Here is a 24,322-nt window from a genome sequence, read left to right as displayed (position 1 = left end):
AGCGACCGACACCTAGGGTGTTGGGTGTGCCTTGCCCATACGGAACTCGGTGCACGAGGCATCTATGGCATGTGCACAAAAAGCAATCAAGAAAATGGAGAAATGTCAAGACGAGTCACGACCCGAGAGTTTTAAAATATATTTCAAAATTCAAGCACAATAAGAATAAAATTTCAGCCTGTGTAAGGGTCTGGGCAGGTGCAGTAGAGAGAGCCTTGTGGGACAGAGAGTCGAGCGAGAGAGAGCGCGAGAGAGAGAGAGAGAGAGAGAGAGAGAGAGAGAGAGAGAGAGAGCTATATTAACGTCTACTAGAGGCCGAACTCGACCTATGAGACAAATCAATGTACAACTGTCAATGTCTTTTGGATGTCCAAAAAAATAAAAGGACAAAATCAACATGAAATAAAGTATGAAAGTACTGAGCTAGTGGGAGGGTGTGATGGATAGAGCACTACTGCTAGAGGCTCAATATGCAACCTATATGCGTAGGGTATACAAGAATGCAATGCAGATCTATCTAGCTCCAACCAGTACCATAATGGGGGTGTAATATGTGATACATAGGCGATGGCGAGGTAAAAATACCTTGGAGCATGATCTCCGAGTGTGAGTGTAAGTGAGCTAGCCGCTCCTGGATATGGTGCTGATGTCGAGCCCGTATCTCTGTGATCTCCCTCTGATTTAGTCTGGGAGTCTGGTAGCCTGGTGCTCTCGGTCTCCGTCTGGCTCGGAGATCCGCAGCGCGCTGAAGTGTAACCCCCTCCTGTGTTAGGGTAGGCACTGGGATAGATCTCTGGAAGAAATCAGTGAACTGGAGCTGGAGCTGTCGCCCACCTCTCCCTGTGGTGTGAGTCCGTATCAATGTCTCTCTGTGGCGTTGTGTCTCTAGCAAGAACTGGCCAAATCTGTGCTGGTCTCTGCGAACTCCATGATCTGGCAGAGTGAGGGATGTACTAAAGATGGTGGTGTATCTCTCTCTAATGACACTATATGCTCTGTATCTCCATACATAATGTTCCTCACTCTCAACCTCCTCCTAGCATAGTCTGCATATCCTCTCTGCTCTAGGGATCCGTGCTGTCCTACCTGCCTCAATCTCAAGCTAGTGTGATGACACTCTGAGCTGGCCAATCGCCATTCAGGCACTGTGAGGCATGTACACATCCATGTATCTAGGTCTCTATATGAATCCATCCGCTGACATACGCATAAACTGATCTCTGTAGTATAGCATCTTCGGCGGTAGAGGTTGACTAGGAGTAATCCAATGCTCTTGAGGGTCGCTGCCATAAATCCTGCCGAAGGACTCTATTCCTCTCACAGTGAGAGCTGGATGTGTGGTGCATGTATATCATACTGGAAAGGTGGCAGGTGATCTATGTCGAGACCATGTTGAGTGAGCCACTGTATGATCTATGAATACAATGATCTCCTATCTCCACTCTCTGCAAGCTGCCCGGACGCCTCAAAAGCTCTATGTGAGAGTCGATCTGATGGCATATCTCTGATCCTCTGTATGAAGCAGATCGTCTGGAAGAGGGCCTCTACTAGCATAGGAGGCACAGCAAACTCCATCCGGACAATGTCATGTGGGACGGAGGGTTTGCTGCGGATCATCCGTGAGAGCATGAGAATCTGAGGCCTCTTTATCTGAGACCATGTGGAGGTGGCGAGCCCAGGTACCCATACTGCTGTAGCATACATCAAAGCAGGGGTGACTGTGTGCCAAACAACCACCCCTTCGTGCGAGGCTCCTGGAAGTGTGCCTGGTGACACTGTCTCTCTAGCATGGCCAGAGCTGCATACCCTCATGTGAGTCTATCCCTGGTTGCCTGTGCCATAGTAAATCTTTCTGGCAGAGTCGTAAATGTAATCCCCAAGTACACATATGAGTCTACCACCCCTACCTGTCCTCCTGCTAGTGTGAAGATGGCCTGTCGTTGAACCGGCCCTGAGGTGTGAAAAATCATGGCCTTGGTTTTCCCAAGGTTCAGTGTAACCCCCTTTGTGAGAAGAAGTCATCGAGTGCATGGAGATGGTGCTATAGTCCCATCCGCGACTCAGAGACCAGAATAATATCATCTACATATAGCATAATGTGGATTGTGGTACCTGAGATGTCTACCCCATCCCCACCACCGTGACCAATGAAGTCAACCACCTCATCGATGTATAGCCCAAATAGTGTAGGAGAGAGTGGGCATCCTTGCTTCACACCTATGGTGCTATCAGATAGCTCCCTCGGGGCATCGTATGCGCTCGAGGACCTTCTCATATAAAGCATAGATGTCCCAAACCATCTCTGATGGGATCCCCAATATGACTGTAGGCGCTGGAAGAGTCTCTCTCGTGGCACCGTGTTAAATGCTTTGCAGAAATCCACAAAGCAGCAATATAATCTCTTCTCCCGCGCCCTAGCCTGGTCAATCAAACATCTCAGAGTGAATATATGGTCAATAGTGAAGAAAGCTCGTCGGAATCCAACCTGCCCTGGTGCTCGCAATCCCTCCTTCTCTGCATATGAGCTCAACTCTGCCTCGAGCACTGCGCCATAAAGTTTTGGCCAATGTATGACCAATCATGATAGTCATGTAGTTGCTAGGGTCTAGCATGTCTCCCGCTTTGTGGAGAGGCACGATGGTGTGCATAGTCCACTCAGCTGGTAGGCCCTCCACTAGTGCCCTATTAAAGAGGTGAGCAACAAAGGGTCCCAGTGTGTCAGCTGCATAAATAAGATGCTCACTCTGTATACCTGTGTGGTCAGCCGATCTCCCATGCTATGTCTCTCTACCATCGAGGCGGTAAAGAAAGTAGAGGTGGTAGGGCGGGACTCCTGTGACTGTGGTATGGGCGGCTGCTGAGGGATATGGTAGAGGCTCTTTGCATGTGTGTGCCGTGTGTGTGGATCCTCAATCGGGGTACGAGGGCAAGGCTCTCTCATCTTGCGCCATGCAGTGGCTGCATCTCTGCTCATGAGTAGGTGGTATATATCCTAGTACTATGCCGCCTCATATGCACGCCTCTTACGGTGTGTGAGGGTCCCTATCGGTCGGCTTGCATGTCTCTGTGTAATGGTCCCTAGTGCTCTCTGGGCATGGAGGTGTCTATATAGCTCTCTGCACTCATCATCATACCACCGATTCTGTGGCATGCTCCCAAATCTATCTGTGTGTGCAATGTGTGTATGATGGGGGAAGCTGCGGGTGGCGGCCGTATGTAGTACAGATGACAGCTAGGTGGTGAGTGTGTCTAGAGGTGACAGGGGATCCATCTGGAATAGCCCGTCATATACATGATGCTCATATATGTCTGCCAAGTCATAGGTGAAGTAGAAAGTTGTATGCGATGCCCGTGTGGGCTGTGTGGGTGCCGGTGTGGAGCTCGCCAGTGACAGTAAGAGGTACATGGTGATCCGCACCAATAGGATAGCGGGGGATGGTGAAAGATGTCACTGCTTGTGTGGTCTCCATGGACCCCATGATGTAGTCCACTGTGCTATATACCCCCCCCCCCCCCCCCCCCCCCCCCCGAGATCGTGGAAAGCATGTCAGTGCTTATGAATCCTGCCACACTGTCTCATCCCGTTATAAATAACGAGATGGTGTTGCGCGCTCCCAGCTCAAGTAAGTGATAACCATATCCAGTGTTATCCGGCCCCATGTCCTTTGACACCCTGCAAGCTCCCGTGTCCTCCACCTCTAGTGTGTCCATCACCTCGGGGTGCTCGAAATCATAAATGTCGCATTGTCGATTCTGTGTCCGTGCATTGAAGTCTCCCATAAGGACTTCCCCCAGGTTGGAGTAGTGTATGATCTCATCTGAAAGGGTTGCATATGGTGACTCTCCCAATGGCCTTGTGTCCTCCTCCTTCCCGCTACTCTCCTCCTCTACTGTCATGGCATATCTCGATCCTCTAGGAGAGAAGTAGCATAGAGCAATGTATAACACCCTGTCTACTGAGAGCTGCAGTCTAATCCACATGTATCTAGCTCCTGGTCACGTGCTTCCACCTGTAGGCGCTCCTGTAGCTCTCGCTTGAAGAGTACCGCTATACCTCTAGATCCTCTCGATGTGCTCTGCCGTGTGGTCCCCTTGTATGTAAACTCCCACTGATAGCCCTCTACTTTGGGTAGCCCCCTCTCTGGGCTCTGGTGTGTCTCTGTAAGTAGTATGATGTCCCGTCCCTCCATGACCTCCTCCATCCTCCCAGGATGTGTCCAAAGTGCTCCATTGCACTTCTAAACTGCTATGTGTATCTGTGAATCTGGATCCTCGATAGCCGATGTCCCATAGGCCGCCTAGCGCTAATCGGTGGCCTTACCATCGATGATGGCACAGCCATCGCGATAGAATGCTCTCTTGCCCTCTTTCCGGGCCTCTAGGACTCTCGGCATGCATGTTTTCTTGTGTTCTATCTGCATCCTTGTAAGGTCGTCATCCAAATAGATGGGATCTCCCTGTAATCCTCGTAGAATCACCCTCTTCTTCATGAAGGTGACCCTCTCCGTCTCTCCTATAGGATGAGGGCTCGCTAGCATGTTGAGTCTTTCCCGGCTCTCCACGCTTTGGTGAAGGAGAGAGGGTCCTCTTCCCTGTAGCCGAGCTTCATGCATAGAAGCTGTCCATCTTTCTCGAGAGTGGAATCGGGTGTCTCGGCTATACCTGTGACTCGAATGTTGAGGCGGCGGGCAGAGAGAGAGACTTGCAGAAGAGAGAGAGAGAGAGAGAGAGAGAGAGAGTTGAGCGAGTGCAAGAGGGAGAGAGAGAGAGGTTGGCCTGTGCGGGAGAGAGAGAGAGAGAGAGAGAGAGGGAGAGGGAGAGAGAGAGAGAGAGAGAGACTGACTTACGATGAGCGAGCACAACCAGCACGACCAAGCGGCGAAGCTCAACACGACCAGCAGACGAGCGCCCGCCGCCGAAGAGAGAGAGCGCCGCACGCACGTAAGAAACAGAAGAGAAAAAAACGTGATGTTGACATGCGTTACCCCTTCAATTTTTAACCTACATTAATCAAACTCCCACGTTCACTAACATTTGGAAACGTTAGTGAACGTTTGGAAACGTTAGTGAAAGGTTTGGATCCTATCCAAACTGTGTTTGGATGCAACCTTGGTCTTCTCATACCAAGCTCGAGGGGCCTGTCTCAGTACGTACGATGCCTTCCAGAGTCTATATATCTTGACTTCTAAACCGGGCATCACAAATCATGGGGATTGTTCAACACATGCCTGCTCCTTGAGATGTCCATTCAAAAAAGAGGAACTCCACTATTGGAAAAGCATTTGCTCAATGCTCCACTCTCGGTGAAGAATGTGCTCTATTTTGTAAGGCCCCCTTTATGAGTAGCTTTTGTGGTGAGATTCTTCCAACAAGCTTCCGCATGTTACATTGGTATCAGAGCCTTCTTCAAGTGTGAAGAATCAGCCAAAAAAACCAACAACAACAAAAAAGAAATAAAATTTTTGTCTCACTTGTGTGATTGGTTTTTTGACTCTGACAGACCAACCCTTTCGGTGTGACTCATGTCACTAGGACGACGGTTGGTTTTCAACCTCTGAAAGTCTCCCACATGCATAGTGGATCGTCAGATTGCGCTCAGGAAAGGAAGTGCATTTTCCTACTACGGCGAGCTTCAACAAAGAGAGAGAACGGACGAGCTTGGAAACAAAGTGCACCAGGTAGTCCTTCGAGGGCGGCAGACATGCGTGTGCAGGATATGTTCTAGTAGATGATGCGAGCATTCGCAGAACAAAGCACCAAATTGGAAGAGCAAAAGCCGCAAATCTTGGCCGTGGAAGAGCGCACCCGTTTTCCAGTCCCTTTTTCTCCGTCTCCTCGTCTCTCTCCTTCTGTTTCCCAGATCCCGACAGCAGATCCTCTCCAATCTTGGTTACGACCGCAGCCAAGTTCAACGCTCGAGTTGCAGATACGAGCAATGGAGATTCGAATGATAGAAGACTGTGCGGGCAGCATCCCATGCTGCTGCACAAGATGATGCCAGCGACACGTGAAACACAAAAGATACCTTGCGACTTTAGAAGCAAGAATGACACCGGCCGCTCCTCGAGTTATTTTCCCGAGAAAATAAACTTTAGTAAGTATAATGGTAAACTCGACCCCACAACTCTTTATTCCTAGTTGCATCAATTTGAAGCTTATTTTGCTATAGTTAGAAAGAATGATAACTGACATAGTGATCTTGGCTAGTTGGTATTTGGAAGGTAAGGCCATTACCTGGTGGACCCAGTGGGCGAATGCCCACACCAAACTAGATATGGTAGCTTATGTTTAAAAAAAGTTTGTCCTCGACCTTAAGAGGGAGTTTTTACCACCCCATTACCTTGAGCAACTCGAAGACGAGTTCAAAGGGGTGCGTCAAAACGCACAACCAGTCCTATAGTTTGCCAATAAGATTTCGAACTTATGTTTGCAATTGGACATATCTAACAAGGACACGAAAGTGAACTTCCTTTATGGCCTTCACACACAAATCCAGTGGAAAGTGCCAACCAACTTCGAGGACGCACTCTCGCTTGCGTGGTGTGCTGAAATGAAGTATAATGGCGGAAATCCCCCGACTTTCTAGCCTACCACTCCCAAGGCAACTACCTCAAGCAGAAAAGGCCAGAACCAAACGTGATCTTTCCCAGGACAGAGCACAGCGGCCTCTGGTGCCAAGAACTCGACCAATGAGCCCAAGCTTACTCCAGACCAGAAAGCTCAAGCAGGCAAGACCGATCAGAAATTGAGTGCTATTGAGACGAGTCACTACAAGGGGAGTAGGTGTTTCTTTTCTCAGACAAAAGTACACACTTCTAAGGATTGTTCAAAGAAGACTACCACTCCACAGACAACCACCCCAGCCTCCACAACTTTCGTGGTGAGCCCAACTCCCACACAGACCCTAGCGGTCGTCCCTAGTTCTTAAAATCCAAGTGCTTCGGTTGGTGCAATCGTTAGCCGGGAGCTCAAAGATACGCAGAAGGACATCCAAGACCACAAGTATGAGCGCAATGAATTCCTCAGGACCTTTGGCTCCATAGGTGGTGAAACTTCTGGGAGGACCTGAGGGTTTCGCAAAACACTTAACCATTAATGCAATTTTTTTTTCCAAGAAAAGATCCTTTCATTAGTTATAAAAAAACGCCCACTGGGCTACAAAACCCCTCTCCTGCTCATAAGAAGGCAGAGCAGAGATCCAATCAAGGCAGCTAGGGAGACTCTCCCTAGGTGCAAAAAAGTACAAATAAAAGTACAAATAATTGAGAGGCTATATTATATCATACAATAGGAGGGGGGAAAATCCACACAGGTGGCCTGTAGTACCAACGGGGGTACCCGTGTGTAGAGTATAGAAAGGGCCGCTGCGCCAAGTGGTGTGGAAGGAATAGGAGGGGGGGAAATCCACACAGGTAGACTGTAGTGCCAACGGGGGTACCCGCGTGTAGAGTATAGAAAGGGCCGCTGCGCCAAGTGGTGTGGAAGGCCTGGCGCCGCAAGATCGCTCGATCCGAGTTGCCCCGGATGCGGTCATACTGTCCTCGCAGGGTGTGAATCAACTCTTGCCAGATAGCCCGAACAGTCTCTGCTGGTGGCTCCAGTCTCCCCTCTCTGGGGAGTCTTCTTTCAGCCCTAAACACTCTTGGAAAACCTCTGATGCAAAACGCACCATCTGATGCAAAAACGCAGGTAGAGAGAGAGTAGAGAGAGAGAGAGAGAGAGAGAGAGAAGTGCTGGAAATTCAGTATAATCTATGGTACAAAAAGGTACATATCTGCAGCCCTTGGCTGCCTTCCTGAAAAGGTGATAACACACCAAAACTGCCCTAGACTAGGACTCCTAATGACTCATACCCCTAGTGGGTTGAATGACTAAGACCTTGAGCAAGGGGGCTCCAATCCCTGGCTCTATCTGGTTCTGCTCTTTATCTGGCTGCCTCTTCTGGATCTAGCCCTGAGAATGTCCATGGCATCTATGATGCACATGACAATTCCTCTCCTATGTCCAGCCGGCGGACGAGAAATCCGGTGAGGGAACAAGGCGAGGCTGGCCCCTAATCAATCTGATGGCCTGGCTATCCTCCTCTGTCTCCTATCCCAGAGCAGGCCCTGACGAAGTCGACCAGGCAGCGGCTCCCCACGTATACATGCCCTCTGGAGAGAGGGGGGCCAAAATGCGCAGCATCCTCAGCCAAATCTGCTGCGCCTGTGGACAGTCCCAAAGGCAATGTCTCTGTGGTTTCAATGGGTGGCCGCATCGGACGCAGGCCGACGGAAGGCCACTGTAGACAAGCCAGGTGCCAACTGCAGAGCCCTTGTGGGCAACCAGCCACTGGAAAGTCGAGATCCTGCGTGCCTGTTGTGATATGCAACGGAAGTCTTTGTATTGGATTATCCTGTCACACAAATGCTCACACCGTCTTCTGTATCCTGAGGTTTGTGAGTTTAGTAATCCATTTCAATACTTCAAACTTTAAAGAGATGAGAGAGAGAGAGATGAGAACTGTACACCAGATTGGGTCCCGAATTACCCACTGAAGGGCCCCCTATCCCGATAACGAGATAGTATTTGCTTTATTTCTTTAGAGAGAATGATTGTGGACTGTAGATAAGCCAAACGCAAGATCTCGGAGGATCAGAGAGTGGCTGATCTGTACACTGCTGTAGAAACACCTCGATGACCTGATCTCGAGCCCATGCACTCTTCCCAAGGGCATGAGGAAGGGTTGCACACCTGAGGCTAAGAGAAGGATAAGGTGGACTGTTCTACACTATGTTAGAATGCTGAAAACACTTATGAATGCTGTGTTACCTTCACCAGATGACTGCTGCATGTATGGATGATGCACAAAAGGCTGGATGCTGATGCAAACTCTTGATTCAGGGCTGGAAACTGCTTCAAACTGTTGATTCAGGGCTAAAAACTGCTGTGGACAGAAACGCAGACCTACAGAGATGCTGTTGGACTGAAACGGAGCTGCTGTACGGCTGGACAAAAACGCAGGTCTGCTAGACTGATTGCTGGCGTTGAACTAAGGCTTGACAGTATGCTGAATCAAGGCTGATTTGATGCTGAATCAGGGGCTGCTTTGATGCTGAAGACACGCGCCTAGGGCTGACTAAAGCAAGGGGTTCTCAAGGGGCTGGAGAAGCAAGCTTATGAGCTCCAAGGTTTGCATTAGTCTAGGGCTGAAGGCAATGATACTCCTAGGACTGCGGAGGAGAGCTCTTAGCACAATGAAGACTGAATGAATAACTAAGCCCTATGCAAGCCTATTTATACCAACTGGAGGTTGGTCATTTAATAAAGTTTATATTTATAAATGCCCAATAATGCAAATAATGCTAAATAAATACTATTAAATATGGAAAAAATACCAGATAAATCCTAGTAAATTCCCTAAGGCTTCTGGGATGTTCTAAATGATGCACAAGCATATGAATGCATATTATGCAGGATGCAGAGTGCTTTCTGATGCAAACCCTAAGGCTTCTACTGACTCTACATGCATGAATGATTCTCTCCAAGTGGGTTAAGGGACTTGACTGACTGACTGACCCGCTAAGACTAAGGAATGACCTACGTAGCTCGTGCGTGACTTATCCTGGATTGAGGATGTACAATGGGGTCACGACGTACGACAATTATCATCCTACTGGGTTCTAAAACTGTACAACTGCTGCACTTCTCATGATGAGCCATCTTGTCACCATGCACTGAGTGCAGAGTGCATGTGACATTCCCTCCTGATTAGCTTGGCGACAGGTTCATGGCTTCCAAGTAGTCCGCCAATAACTGGGAGTACTCCTGGAAGAACTCCTCGTCGAGCCATAGGGCTTCGTAGGTGCCTCGATCTCGGAATTTCGTATAGAACTGACGAATCCGTCGATCGGAACCATGCTTCCATCGATGAAGAAGAATCTGCTCAGGCTCAATCACTTCTGCCTCGTCTACCACGTCTGGCTGCTGTTCATCTGAAACATCAAACACTTCTAGACCAACATATGGTTTTAGCCAAGAAACATGGAAAACATCATGCATTGTCCAACTGGCAGGCAACTTTAACTTCATTGAGACATCACTTATCTTCTTAACTATTGGAAAAGGGCCAAAACTACGGAATGAAAGCTTGGGACAACGTTTGTCCACTTGTTTCAATCTTTGCTTCATGATACGCAGATAGACCCAATCCCCTTCCTTGAAGTGGACATCTCGTCTAGACTTATTTGCCTGTCTACTATATGCTTCCTGAGCTTTGGTCAAGCGGTCTTTGACTGACTCAATGATCTTGAAAAATGCTTCCGTGGTTTTATTAGCCTCTGAAGATGGAGACACCATTCTCGTCAAAAGAGAAGAAAAACGGCGACCAAAGGCTGCTTCATATGGAGTCCGTCCGACACTAGATGAATGAGTGTCGTTCAAGATAGCTTGGACCAATGGAAGATAGTGCTCCCATTTGGACTGCTGGTCATGACAGTATGACTTGAGGACATCAAAGGCCAACTGGTTATAAATTTCTGTCTGGCCATCTATCTGGGGATGGAATGCACTAGACAACTGCAACTTAGTTCCAAAGTTTTCAAATGATGCCCTCCAGAAATGCGAGGTAAACTTGGAATCTCTATCTGATGGTATGGTGCTAGGCAAACCACAAATTGGATACCAATGCTTGAGAAACAGACGCGCTACGTCCTCGGCTGTGGCCGTATGCTTGCATGGGATGAGCATGCAGAATTTACTAAAGCGATCCACAATGGTAAAACACTGAGTGTTACGGGATCCAATGGATGCTGGTAGAGGCCCTACAAAGTCCATAGATATGTCAATGAAAGGTCCGTCGGGGCTAGGCAAAGGTTGAAGTAAACCTGCCTTCTTTGTACGGGGAACCTTGACTTTTTTACAAATCTTACAGGCTTGTACATGTGCATAGACATCATACTCATCTTTGGCCAATAAAAGGACCGTTCTAATTTCTCGAGGGTACTGTTGATACCCCTATGTCCTCCAACTAAGGAGTCATGGGCATCGTGGAGAAGAGCAGAACGCTTTTCCCGAGTAACACAGAGACGGTTCTTGTAGAACAACCAACCGTTCTGTACTGAATAGTGGCCAGGCTCAGAAGTGAGGGCCAAACTATACTGAGTACCAAACTCAGGGGAGTCGACATATTGGTCTTTCATACTATCCAAGTCCTTCTCCGTGATTTCGAGAATGGTAGCTTCTTGGACTGCCTGGATGCTGGACTTTCGACTGAGAGCATCTGCTACTGGGTTATGCTTACCAGGGATGTATTCAATCATACCTCCAAACTGTTGGAAGATTTGACTCCACCTGGCCTGTCGATCACTCCACTGGACACTTGGCATAGTCTGAAGCCACTTAAGTGCTTGGTGGTCTGTTTTCACTGTGTGAGCCTGTCCATAAAGAAAAGGCTTCCAATGTTTGAGCGTTGTGATCACACCCAAAAACTCTTTGTCATATACCGAATAATTCTTTTCGGCGACATCCAACTTTCTGCTATAATATGCCACGGGTCTTTTGTCCTGCTGGAGGACTGCACCTATGGCTACATTACTGGCATCGATGATGACCTCGAAAGATTCGTCCCATGATGCTAACTTTAATACAGGTGCTTCTGAGGCAGCTTTCTAGAGTCCATGGAATGCATCAAGTGCCTTACCTGTAACTGAGACTTTCTGCTTGCGAGTCTTCACTCCCTTGAGCAAGTCAGTAAGAGGTGCTGCAAGGTTGGAAAACTGAAGGACATGGGTACTATAGGCCTGACAAAGACCTACGAATGAACAGATTTCTTGGGCGGTCTTAGGAATGTCCCAATCTAAGATCTCCTGAACCTTTGATGGGTCCAGTCGAATCCCATCGGAACCGATGATGTAGCCCAAATACTGAACTTCCTTAACACCAAAGATAGACTTTTTGGCGTTTATGTAGAGCTGATTATCTCGCAAAAGTTACAAGACTTTCTCCACATCTTTCTCATGCTGCTCCGCAGTGGCTGAGAATATTAGTATGTCATCAAGGAATATGAAAACACACTTCCCAATGTGGACTGCGAAAATCCTAGACATCATCTTATTGAACGTTGCTGGTGCATTTGTAAGCCCAAAAGGCATGACTGCGAACTCGTAGTGACCACGCTCTATCCGAAAAGCTGTTTTTGGAATGTCAGCTTCAAAAATGCGGACCTGATGGTAACCACTCTTGAGGTCGATCTTAGTGAAAAACTTAGCACCATCTAAACGCTCCAAAATGTACTCTATCCTGGGCATAGGAAACTTATTCTTGATAGTGAGTTTGTTTAATGCCCTGTAGTCTACACAAAGGCGTGCAGACTTGTCCTTCTTTTGGACAGGTGCAGCAAATGGGGAGGAAGAAGGCCGAATTAATCGCTCGAAGAAGCTCAAATAACTGCTTTTCTAACTCGCCCTCTAAAGTCTTGGAAAGACGATAGGAAAACTTGCTAGGAGAATCTGATCTAGGGACCAAATCAATGTGATGGTCCTCAAGGCGAGAGGGTGGGAGACTGGGCGGGAGATCGTCCCTAAGCATAATGTCCTGGTGTCTGGATAGGAGGTCTGCTAACTGAGGGACTGAAGATGTAAGGGATGCTACTAATGAAGGAGGGGCTGTTTGAGCACGAACATAAAGGAGTGCTCCTTCTCCTCCTTTACGGATAGCTCGTCTAGCCTGGAGATGTGAAATCAATGGGATGCCAAGAATGCTTCTATCCCCACGAATCATGACAGGCTCAGGAAAACCTTTACAAATAGTAAAAGTGTCCTGCCCCCAATTGGGAATAGGCTCATACTGACGGAACCACTGAATTCCTAAGATCATGTCACCCTAACAGAGGTGAGACGATGAAATCTCGTTGAAATGAGGCCTTCTGAACGTCAAAGGCAAATTGTTGTGCCTTCTGGGAAATGTGGGTGTGAAGACCAGGTGTAAACCCGTCCACATCCAGATGATATGGAACTAATGTGCAGTTCAATTTATTAGCCAACTGGGGAGAGATGGCGTCTTCAGAACTACCCATATCGAAAAGGACTACAAACTGTCGGCCCTAGGCAGAGCCATAAGCTCGGATGAGGCTCTTCTGAGCAGCATTGCTCTCACCCTCCAGCTTAGCATCAAATACCATGGATGGCATAGGATGCATGGAAGGTAAAAGTTGAACTGCATTTGAGGTAGTAGGCAGGGCTGGAGGAGCTGGGGAGGCTGTGGCAACTGTGGCAGAAGGAGCTTTGGCGGCTTGTGCCGCTTGCCATTTGTGGCAATCCTTCTTACCATGCCCTATAATATGACAGAAAAAACATCTATTTTCTGACTGGTACTTCCTTTGCTCCTCTGGAGGAAGATAACCTCCAGTAATGCCTGCTTTGGCCTTTTCATCAAGGGTTTTCTTAGGTTCTTTATCCTTCTTACCCCCCTGAACTGGAGCTATTACTGCTGTCCTTCTTAGCATCTTTAGAAGATGCATTACCTTTCCCTGTCTGTGCAGCTGATTGTTGCTGCTCTGCTGGGGTTTGGTACTGGACTAAGATGCCTACTTGGGCTTGCCCCGTTAAGCTTCATTTCTTCATTCTGAGCGAGAGTCAGAGCCCAGTCATATGTACTTGGTTCAAAGTTACGAACTGTGAACCGAATGTTAGAGTCCAATCCACGAATGAATTGCTCCATCTTGGCCTGCTCAGATAACCCTAACTGCTGTGCTAAAGTAATAACCTTACCGGAAAACTGAAGCACTGGGAATCCGTTCTGTCTGAGTCCATAGAACTCGTCTTTCAGACCGGTCCTGTACTGGAGCGAGAGAAATCTAGTCTTCAGGTCATGGACAAAGATGTCCCAATCAAAGGCTGTGACACCTGTGGCCTGGTCTGTATGAATACTAGACCAATGCTGCCACCAAGTGACTGCCTCACCAGTGAGATGGGGAGCCGCTAAGTGAACTTTGTCTTGTGGGTCTGTGTGTCAGAATATGCAGCGGAAATGATGATCAAATCTGGGAACACAAGAGCAAAAACGCAGGCAGAAAAAACAGCACAAAAAGAGAGAGATGTAGGCGTGTAACTCTGCTCTATATACACAAGAAGATCCTGAATATGATACAAATAAGGCATGGGGGCTGAGGAGCTATATATACTCCCCTAGAGGGCAGTCGGCCAGCATAAGAGAAGCCCACGACTGATAAAAGAAGTCCACGACTGCATAAATGCAGTCGGCCAGCTATCTGGTGCCAAAACCTGATCAAAACCAGTCGGCCAGCAGTAAGAGTGCCCACGACTGATAAACATCCAGTCGGCCAGCACTGTACTGCTCCTGGCACCCTCTGGCAGCCCTCCCAAGCCTCAGAAAAATGGGAAAAAATAGGAGAAAAATACGGAGAGTGGGGAAAAATGGGAAAACACCTCATAAGGGCGGGCACACCCACAACAAAGGCCCTGGTGTATAAAACTGGACAAGAGATGACTTCTAACACCCCCTCTCAGCTCCTGGCTGTGTAACCAACCACTGGGAGCTGGGGTGCCGCCTGAGCAAATCCTGAGAGCGACTTCGTGAAGAGGTCCACCGTACTGTCCTCTGTCGAACAAAACTCCAGCAAGATGTCATCAGCAACAATCCGTTCACGAACAAAGTGCCTCTGGACGACCATGGGTTCCTCCAATGGAAGCCCAAACCTGCAATGTAACCTCCTCCTGCTCCGTAAAACTGCTCCTGGGGCATAAGTAGATCTCCTCGTGTCCGGATCTCCTCCCCAAACCGAGTCACTCCAACCGTGGAGTCGGACTCCATCCAACAATCCCCCTCCTGTGTACAAGAGTCCCTGATCCTTCGCATGCCACAGAAACCACAGGAAACGCGATCCTGCCTCCCAAAGAGACATCTGCAACCAAGAGCTCAACTGCCTCATCAGGAAGCTCCCGTCCAATCCGGTGTCCATCAACCAGATCAATGAACCATACAGCTTCTGAGTCACAGAGACATCACACTGCTCACAAGGATCAACACCTGTTACGGTGCACAAACAAGTCCTGGAAACCTGATGAAACCTGTCAACCACCCCCTCTGAATCCGGAACCACAAAGCCTGGAGAAACCACCTCCTTCTGCAAGTAAGCACCTGTCACCTGCCTGGCTTTCCGAAAGGTCCCCGTGGAAAGAACATCCTCAACTACTGGAAGTTCTATGTCCCGAACACGACGAGACATCAGAGCATAAGTGACCTGTTCAGCTTCCTCTGACTCACGAACACAAGAACTACCAACCTCAGTACTGGAAAGTTCCTGCCAACTGCTGCCATCTACTGGTAAGCTATCCACCACCTGGTCTCGGAAAGCTCGCACCTGCAGCGTATCCACACCTGAGTAGCTATTACCACACTGCCACTCATCACAATCTTGAGGACTTGGGAGAGAGAGTGCTGAAAGCCTGTAGACTCCATTCTCCACTCCACCTTCCCAAACCACTTGGCCTGTTGCTTTGTCCCGGAGAGCAACAAAATGCTCATCAAACTCCACCCGTACGCCAGTCTTGCAAACCTGATGCACTGACAACAGATGAAAACCAAGTGCCGAAACATACAACACCTGGGAGGAATGCTTCCCCCCTCTGCCATCGGGAACTATCTCCATCCTGCCCTCACTGTGAACTGGGATAGTGGACGTATCCCCAGTAAGAATATGACCATAACACCTGCAGAGATCCTGTAAACCGGAACGGGAAGGAGTCATGTGCCTGGAAGCACCACTGTCGAGAATCCACTCCCGAGTATCCGTTGCGGAGAATCCTCCAATCTCCTCCCTGCCTGAAGAAAATGAAGCATCGGTGTCCATCACCTCCAGGTGCACAAAAGCCGGAGTCTTCATGATTGCTGAGGAGTCTTCACCCTTCTCGGTCTTCCGCTTGGGACACTGCCTCCAGTAGTGGCCTTTCTCGCCACAATCATTACAGGTCCTCTCTGCCTTCAGTTTCTCGCGGTCACTAAAACGGACATCTTCTCAGAAGACTTCTCCGACGAAGCCTTCCCCTTGCCCGTGTTACGGCCTTTCGACCGTTGGCCAGTAAAGGCCTCCGAACCTCCATCCTGAGGAGGGTTCGTGAATCGTTCCTCCTGGTCCAGGACCATGGGCACAAGCTCCTCCCACGTGATGGTGCTGAGCCTGCCACTGGTAATCAACGACGAGTAGAATGCTGAGTACGAAGAGGGCAAATGTGACAGCAACGTTATGGCCATGTCCTCTGACGATATTTCCTTCCCAGCCTGAAGAACTTCCTGCTGAAGAGCCTGCAGCTTGTTAATATGCTCCCGCATCCTCGCCGACTTTGCAGGGCTCATAACCCGCATCTGTACTTCCAAAGAAATCCTCTTCAAAGAAATCCTCTTCATGGGTGATACCCTGTTGTACAGAGAAGCCAAATGCTGCCATATACCTCTGGCCAGCGTCATGTGCTTGACATGATTGATTACCTGCGGTGTGCAGTTGAGGAAAATAAACGAACGGACCCTGGCGTTGACGCGATCCCACATCTGCGTCTGGGCCTCCCGGTCCTTTCGGGTTGACGGTAACTCCCCTTCCTCTACTTCCGGCCGTGGAACACCAACAACGACAAAATCGGCGAGGTCGTAAGACTCCAGAACGGATTCCATCATCACCTTCCATATGCCGTAGTTGCTCCCGTCTAACTGACGGTCCACCGGAAACGTGGGGAGTGTCGAGATCTTCACATGTCTCTCGGCCATCTCATACAGATCTGCCATAGCGGGGACGTACTCTGAAAAGGGTGGGTGGGTGGGAACAAAGAAGAATTGATACCTGCAAGTGGCTGTCCAGCAAATCAGCCCGCCTTCCTCTTGCTTCTCCTCTTCCCGAACAGTCCAAAACAGTCCACCAATCAGCCACAAAACAGCCCCCTCTTGCTCACACAAATCCCAAGACCTATCTAGAGCCTAGGCTCTGATACCATGTCAGAATATGCAGCGGAAATGATGACCAAATCTGGGAACACAAGAGCAAAAACGCAGGCAGAAAAAACAGCACAAAAAGAGAGAGATGTAGGCGTGTAACTCTGCTCTATATACACAAGAAGATCCCGAATATGATACAAATAAGGCATGGGGGCTGAGGAGCTATATATACTCCCCTAGAGGGCAGTCGGCCAGCATAAGAGAAGCCCACGACTGATAAAAGAAGTCCACGACTGCATAAATGCAGTCGGCCAGCTATCTGGTGCCAAAACCTGATCAAAACCAGTCGGCCAGCAGTAAGAGTGCCCACGACTGATAAACATCCAGTCGGCCAGCACTGTACTGCTCCTGGCACCCTCTGGCAGCCCTCCCAAGCCTCAAAAAAATGGAAAAAAATAGGGGAAAAATACGGAGAGTGGGGAAAAATGGGAAAACACCTCATAAGGGCGGACACACCCACAACAAAGGCCCTGGTGTATAAAACTGGACAGGAGATGACTTCTAACACTGTGATCCTAGCTAATGGAAAATGAGCATTAAACTGATGAACAAATTGATTAACTGATGAATGATCACACTTACCATCATACTTACTGAAGTTTGGTTGACTGCGAATGATGGTGGTTGATGCTGTTGCGGGCTGCTGGCTAGTGACACCTATGACTGGGGAGACTGAGGAGAGCTGCTGATACCTCAAGTGTATGGCCTCCTTTTCCCGTTGGTGTTCGAGTAATATACGTTCTCGATCAAGCTCACGTTGGTGTTCCCGAGCGGCGAGTTCAGCCTGATGCCGGTCTTCGCTGCTGCCTCCAAGAGTTGGAGATGCTCCATGAGCAGCTGGTTCTGAGCTCTGAGAAGAGCTATGGTGTCTGCTATAGGCAGAAGAACGAGGTCTCCTTCGGGGGAGACGTCTTTCGGCTGATCCTGTAGACATGATGCTGAAGTCGGTGGTCGTGCCGGAACGCAATCTAACCATCCAAGGATGCCTCCACGCTAGGATACAGTGTGTGTGGACAATCTGAATCTGATACCAATGTGATATGCAGCGGAAGTCTTTGTATTGGATTATCCTGTCACACAAATGCTCACACCGTCTTCTGTATCCTGAGTTTAGCAATCCATTTCAATACTTCAAACTTTAAAGAGATGAGAGAGAGAGAGATGAGAACTGTACACCAGATTGGGTCCCGAATTACCCACTGAAGGGCCCCCTATCCCGATAACGAGATAGTATTTGCTTTATTTCTTTAGAGAGAATGATTGTGGACTGTAGATAAGCCAAACGCAAGATCTCGGAGGATCGGAGAGTGGCTGATCTGTACACTGCTGTAGAAACACCTCGATGACCTGATCTCGAGCCTATGCACTCTTCCCAAGGGCATGAGGAAGGGCTGCACACCTGAGGCTGAGAGAAGAAGAAGGTGGACTGTTCTACACTATGTTAGAATGCTGAAAACACTTATGAATGCTGTGTTACCTTCACCAGATGACTGCTGCATGTATGGATGATGCACAAAAGGCTGGATGCTGATGCAAACTCTTGATTCAGGGCTGGAAACTGCTGCAAACTGTTGATTCAGGGATGGAAACTGCTGTGGACAGAAACGCAGACCTACAGAGATGCTGTTGGACTGAAACGCATGAGAAAACTGAGGCTCCAGACTGCTGCTGTACGGCTGGACAAAAACGCAGCCGAGCTGCTGTACGGCTGGACAAAACGCAGGTCTGCTGGACTGATTGCTGGTGTTGAACTAAGGCTTGACAGTATGCTGAATCAAGGCTGATTTGATGCTGAATCAGGGGCTGCTTTGATGCTGAAGACAGGCGCCTAGGGATGACTGAAGCAAGGGGTTCTCAAGGGGCTGGAGAAGCAAGCTTATGAGCTCCAAGGTTTGGATTAGTCTAGGGCTGAAGGCAATGATACTCCTAGGGCTGAGGAGGAGAGCTGTTAGCACAATGAAGACTGAATGAATAACTAAGCCCTATGCAAGCCTATTTATACCAACTGGAGGTTGGTCATTTAATAAAGTTTATATTTATAAATGCCCAATAATGCAAATAATGCTAAATAAATACTATTAAATATGGGAAAAATACCAGATAAATCCTAGTAAATTCCCTAAGGCTTCTGGGATGTTCTAAATGATGCACAAGCATATGAATGCATATTATGCAGGATGCAGAGTGCTTTCTGATGCAAACCCTAAGGCTTCTGCTGACTCTACATGCATGAATGATTCTCTCCAAGTGGGTTAACTGACTGACTGACCCGCTAAGGCTGAGGAATGACCTACGTAGCTCGTGCCTGACTTATCCTGGACTGAGGATGTACAATGGGGTCACGGCGTACGACAATTATCATCCTACTGGGTTCTAAAACTGTACAACTGCTGCACTTCTCATGATGAGCCATCTTGTCACCATGCATGTGACACCTGTCGACTAGCCTTGCACTTTGCACTTTGCACTTTGCACTGAGTGCAAAGTGCATGTGACACCTGTCGACTAGCCCAGAGCCTAGTCCAAAAATCCTCCAATAACTCCTGTGAGAGTCCTTGTAGCCGCCAATGCTCCGATGCAAAAGAGACCATCCTCCTCGCAGTCAAAATATGCCTCCCCAACCGAACAGTGTACTGGAAGAAGGTGATCTCTGTGGCCTCAAGGGACGCATAAGGATCGTGCCACTCGTACTCGCCAGGGTCCCACTGGAGCCGGGCCAAGGGGCGCGCAGCATATGCCCGTATGCGCCAATCAAAGTCCACATCTGCAGGGTCTGGATCAATATGCCACTTCCGAGAAGCGGCGGCCACTACCCGAATCTGAAAGATGCACTCTGCAACCAAAGGCGACTCCACCTCCACTCTCTGAAGTATGCCCTCCTCCTGTATCTCATAGTAGAGGCATCTGCCATCCTCAGTGCAAGCCCTAACAGCAATCAGGATCTCCAACTGTGTAAAGGCTCCCATCCACCGTGGGGCCGCTAGCTCGAAAGACGTGAACCACTCCTTAGTGAGTGCCTCCTGAATGTCATCCCTCATAATCAGCCCCCCTCTGAAGTGACTCAGCCTATCCGCCTGGATCTCCTCCGGGAGACTGCAAAAGGCCTGCCAATCTCCAAAACTGCGTGCTGGGCCTGCCGCCAATCACAATGGTCCCAAGGCTAGACGAGGCCGAGAGCCCAGCATATGACCCTGCTCTGTGCATACCGCACTTGCCTGCTCCTCATTACAAGTAGGAGGTCTCTGAGAAAGCCCCAGTCTCAAAAGCTCCCAAGCTCGCAAGATGCTCAAGACAAATCTGTCCTCCCATCCTCTACTCAGACCTGTCCTCCTCATCTCTATGAAGATCCACCGTATCTCTGGTGCCCAAGTGCCCCCTGCTGGGGGAGCTCTAGCCTGCAGCTGCTGAAATAGAAGCTCCTTCCAAGGCTCACCACCTGGAAGCAGCCCCCGAACAATAAGCTTCCCCAGCAAGGCTCTACTCTGATCAGCTGGATCTATAATGCCCAAGCCCCCCTGGGCCCGAGGAAGAGTAATAACTGCCCAAGCAACCTTAGCCCGGGCCGGCTCACCATCCCGCCCCCCAGACCAAAGAAAGTTCCTGAGATCAGCCTCTGTACCTGGCTGATGCAAGAGCTCGAGAAGATCCAACCAGACGTGATGTACCACATAGTCGCTAAAAGCACCTAATTTGTCACCACCACCCTCCCAGCCAAGGATAGCCGAGTTGTACTCCAATATAAAAGCTTCTTCCGAATGCTCAGAAGAAGCGGGGCGATCTGCTCCTCAGGTAACAAATCAAGTCCAATCTGGCAACCCAGATACCGTACTGCTGTACTAGGAGGAATCCATCTAAAACCCGGGTTTGGGCTCCATGCCGGAGTGGGAGCGCTACTGATCCAAAAGGCCATTGTCTTGCACCAATTGATCAATGCTCCCGAAGCCACACCAAAAACCTATAGCGACTGCTCTGCCCTCTGTAGGTTGGCCTCGTGGCCATGCAAAAACAATCCCGTGTCATCAACAAACTCAGAATCGAGCAGGTCCTCACCGCGGACTGGGAGCTGGAGTCCTCTCAAACCAACCTCCTCTGCTGTCAGATACATGCTCATAGTCTCTGCAAAGAAGAGAAAAAGGAACGGGGCGAGCGGGCATCCCTGGTGGACTGATCTGGTTAGCTCAAAACTCGGCCCTCGCCCTCCTGCCATCAACACCTGGCTACGAGCTGTGGAATATAGAGCCGCTACTCCTCGAATCCAGTCTGGCTCAAAACCACATGTTAGGACCAGACCTCAAACATGCCTAGATACCATAACTTCTAGGGCCACCACATGCATCTTTTAACATCCCTATTCAAGACAATTGTTGACAGTTGAAGCCAACGAGCATGTAGCCCAACGGTGTGAGTATAGAACTCGAACAAGAATGGCCCTAAGTTCAATCCCTACTGGCCACCCATTCGTATTGTGGCCATGCCCATCTAATATATTGCGACTATAGGGGGATCTACTCAAGGAAAAAAACAACTCTACACACATCCTCTAGCCTTGACCGGATGGTAAAGGAGAATATATATATATACACATACCGTCATAAGGCCAAATGAATCTCAACTTACGAATAATTTTAAAAGAAAAAGAGAATCACCAAAAACAAACAAAATTTAAAAAAATAAAATAAAATCTATTTTTTTAAGAGCTTAATAGGGACACCCGAGAAAAAATAATAATAATAATAGTAATACCAACTTGCAAAAATAGACAAATACATAACTATATCACACACGCGTAGGTATAGAACTTGTATATATATACCTATATATATATATATATATATATATATATATATACATACCGTCATAAGGCCAAATGAATCTGAACTTACGAATAATTTAAAAGAAAAAAGAGAATCACCAAAAACAAACAAAATTTAAAAAAATAAAATAAAATCTATTTTTTTTAAGAGCTTAATAGGGACACCGAGAAATAATAATAATAATAATAGTAATAACAACTTGCAAAAATAGAGAAATACATAACTATATCACACACGTGTGGGTATAGAACTTGTATATATATAATCCAGGAACATGCCTAAATTTACCTTATAAGAAAGTGCAATTTATAACCTCGAGGTAGTCATCCACAAGACAACGAACCATCAACTCCATCATGCATAGTATGGACTACATCCCCACTAACGTCATCAATGCCCAATAGTGGGTACAGAACTTGGTATATATATATGTTCCCACATTTCAACATCTCAAATCTTTTTCGATATAAAAATCAGTCATTTATCAAACCAGAAGTATTGCATGGCTAATGCATGCTTCATGATGAATTGTTTATTACCTTCACTTGCTATAAATGCAGGATATCAACCTTAGGTATCCCCTTTCCCGTTTATGAATGTCACATGCATGCCATGTGGACATGGCTGAGACACCAGGCTAAGCACAGTTTGGCAGCAGATGTAGGACCTAGAAAAGCTCAGCAAGGCACAAAAGAGGGCTGGACAGCAGTCGGCAGCCTGTAGGGGCATACACACCCAGTCGGCCAGCACATGTGAAAAGGCGCCCTGATTTGTTGGTTTTTATTCCAATCATGGAGGAGGAGCAACAGGCCAACAGCCCTACAGCAAACCGACCAGCATGTTGGAAGGCTATATAAGACTGAGCAGTGTTTTTGGTTATTTATCTGACCCTCAGTTCAGGGCAAGTCAAGCGTCAGTCAAAAAAAGGTCTTTAGATTACCTCTTTTGGAAGGCCCAACACCACAGTCTTGTACAGTTCTATGGATAGCTTATGTACTACATAATATACCGAAAATACAGCTCTCTCTCTCTCTCTCTCTCTCTCTCTCTCTCTCTCTGTCTTTGTTGGTGATTTGCATCAGAGTTCCTCCTCAATTGCTTGGGGCTTAAAGAAGACATACACAGCTTCCATGCATGGGACAATGAAACACAACTTCCAACACATCACACACACATGAGCCTTGTGATAGTCTACAAAAGAGCAAATAAATCTGTGCAGACAGTGTAGCTAGGTTAGCATGAAAAACTGCAAGTTAGTGCAAGGAAATTAGAGCTTTCACCTTAGTTCCAAAGGGGCCCCGGGGAGGGTCCAGATCAAAAAGCTTTTTACCCTGTAAGGACATGTGTAAGATTTTTAAAAGCCTGGGTGAAACAAAAGAATGAGGCATTACCAGCATGAAGGTGGATACTACATACCTGCCGTTCTGCCAAGAGTTCCTGGAGTTCAACACCAGTTGCAATGCCCAGGTCCTCATCAACATCAGCAAGTTCTTCATCTGCCATCACCAGGTTTTTTGTAATCCACTTGAAACATGTTGGTATATGTCAGAAACAAGTGCAGGAAGCCAAATCAAGATCCTAAACTGTATCTTCCCTCTCGTATGCAAAGCAGAGGCAATACGGCAAGAAGCATTCCCAGTTGCAACTTAAAAGAAGACTCCATAGACACACACACACTTTTTTTTAGTAATGATATATTACTAGTGGGAAACCTCGGTGCAAGGTGAAAACCCACGAAGAAACATGCACTGTACAATGGCAAGGACCCATACTAGAGTTCCTCAGAAACAGTCAAAGAAAAGTGAGAGTCTGCAAATCAACATCCTGCCTTGCATAACAACAGTGCAGTGTCTGTCGCAAGGAGAGCCTGAAGGAGGAGAAGGTATCTGACAACACACACACACACACACACACATAACAGTGCACAGAAAAAAAACTTCAGTTTTAGGTGGTTCTGTCAGAGACGACTCTGCGAGATCAGGCCAAAACCCTAATCCCTCCTTTACTGAGCAGGGGTCAAATGGTAAGGCGCATTGCCATTTTTATAATTTCAACAGAAAAATGGCGAAAAAAACATCGACTAGACGATCGATTCGAGCAAAGATGCTTAAGAGGATTCAACGATCTTGTTTTTGCCATTCCAACATGCTCTGACATAGATATAAAAGCTGCGAGGTAAGCCTGTGTACCTTCGGGGGGGCCTTCGGTGGGCTTTGGGGGTTCCGCAGAGAACCATCTGTCGAAGAGAGGAGAGGTTTGATCAGCGAGGGGCCCAAGCCATGGTTGAAGGGGTTGGCGAGACGCGGCTGTTGATGGCAATGCGCGCGAGCTGTTGCTGAGAAGGGGCACAAGCCTTCTGCTGGCGTACCTCCACATCCTTCGCTGGCTATGGCTAAGGCGATGGTGATGATGATGGCAATGAAAACGACGCAGACAGACTCCCACAGCAGAAAGCCCTACGACAGCGCCTGAGGATTGATTTGTTAATGGCTCCCCATTCTTTTCTTTTCTTTTCCTACTCGTGC

The 24,322-nt window shown here is 48.1% G+C and overlaps 1 protein-coding gene across 2 annotated transcripts in view; it reads right to left on the bottom strand.

Moving 5' to 3' along the window:
• The window catches only part of LOC147624792 (cytochrome c oxidase subunit 5b-1, mitochondrial-like), a 29,156-nt gene extending 4,834 nt beyond the window's left edge, over positions 1-24,322 (bottom strand). The window contains exons 1-3 of one of the 2 annotated variants that reach the window (XM_086818015.1): positions 23,987-24,322; positions 23,214-23,293; positions 23,078-23,128 (exon numbers count right to left, since the gene is read on the bottom strand). In XM_086818015.1, coding sequence (XP_086674141.1) covers positions 23,078-23,128; positions 23,214-23,293; positions 23,987-24,173 — 318 coding nt within the window. In that variant the 5' untranslated portion in view covers positions 24,174-24,322. Of the gene's footprint in view, positions 1-23,077; positions 23,129-23,213; positions 23,455-23,569; positions 23,679-23,986 lie in introns of those variants that run through there. The other variant, XM_086818016.1, reaches the window with a different exon arrangement.

The sequence above is a fragment of the Cibotium barometz genome, chromosome 24, assembly GCF_041138505.1.
Source record: "Cibotium barometz isolate CiBa-2024 chromosome 24, ASM4113850v1, whole genome shotgun sequence".
In the NCBI taxonomy this organism is placed as follows: Eukaryota; Viridiplantae; Streptophyta; class Polypodiopsida; order Cyatheales; family Cibotiaceae; genus Cibotium; species Cibotium barometz.
Note: the sequence above shows the minus strand (reverse complement) of the source record. Positions and strands in the feature narration are given on the sequence as shown.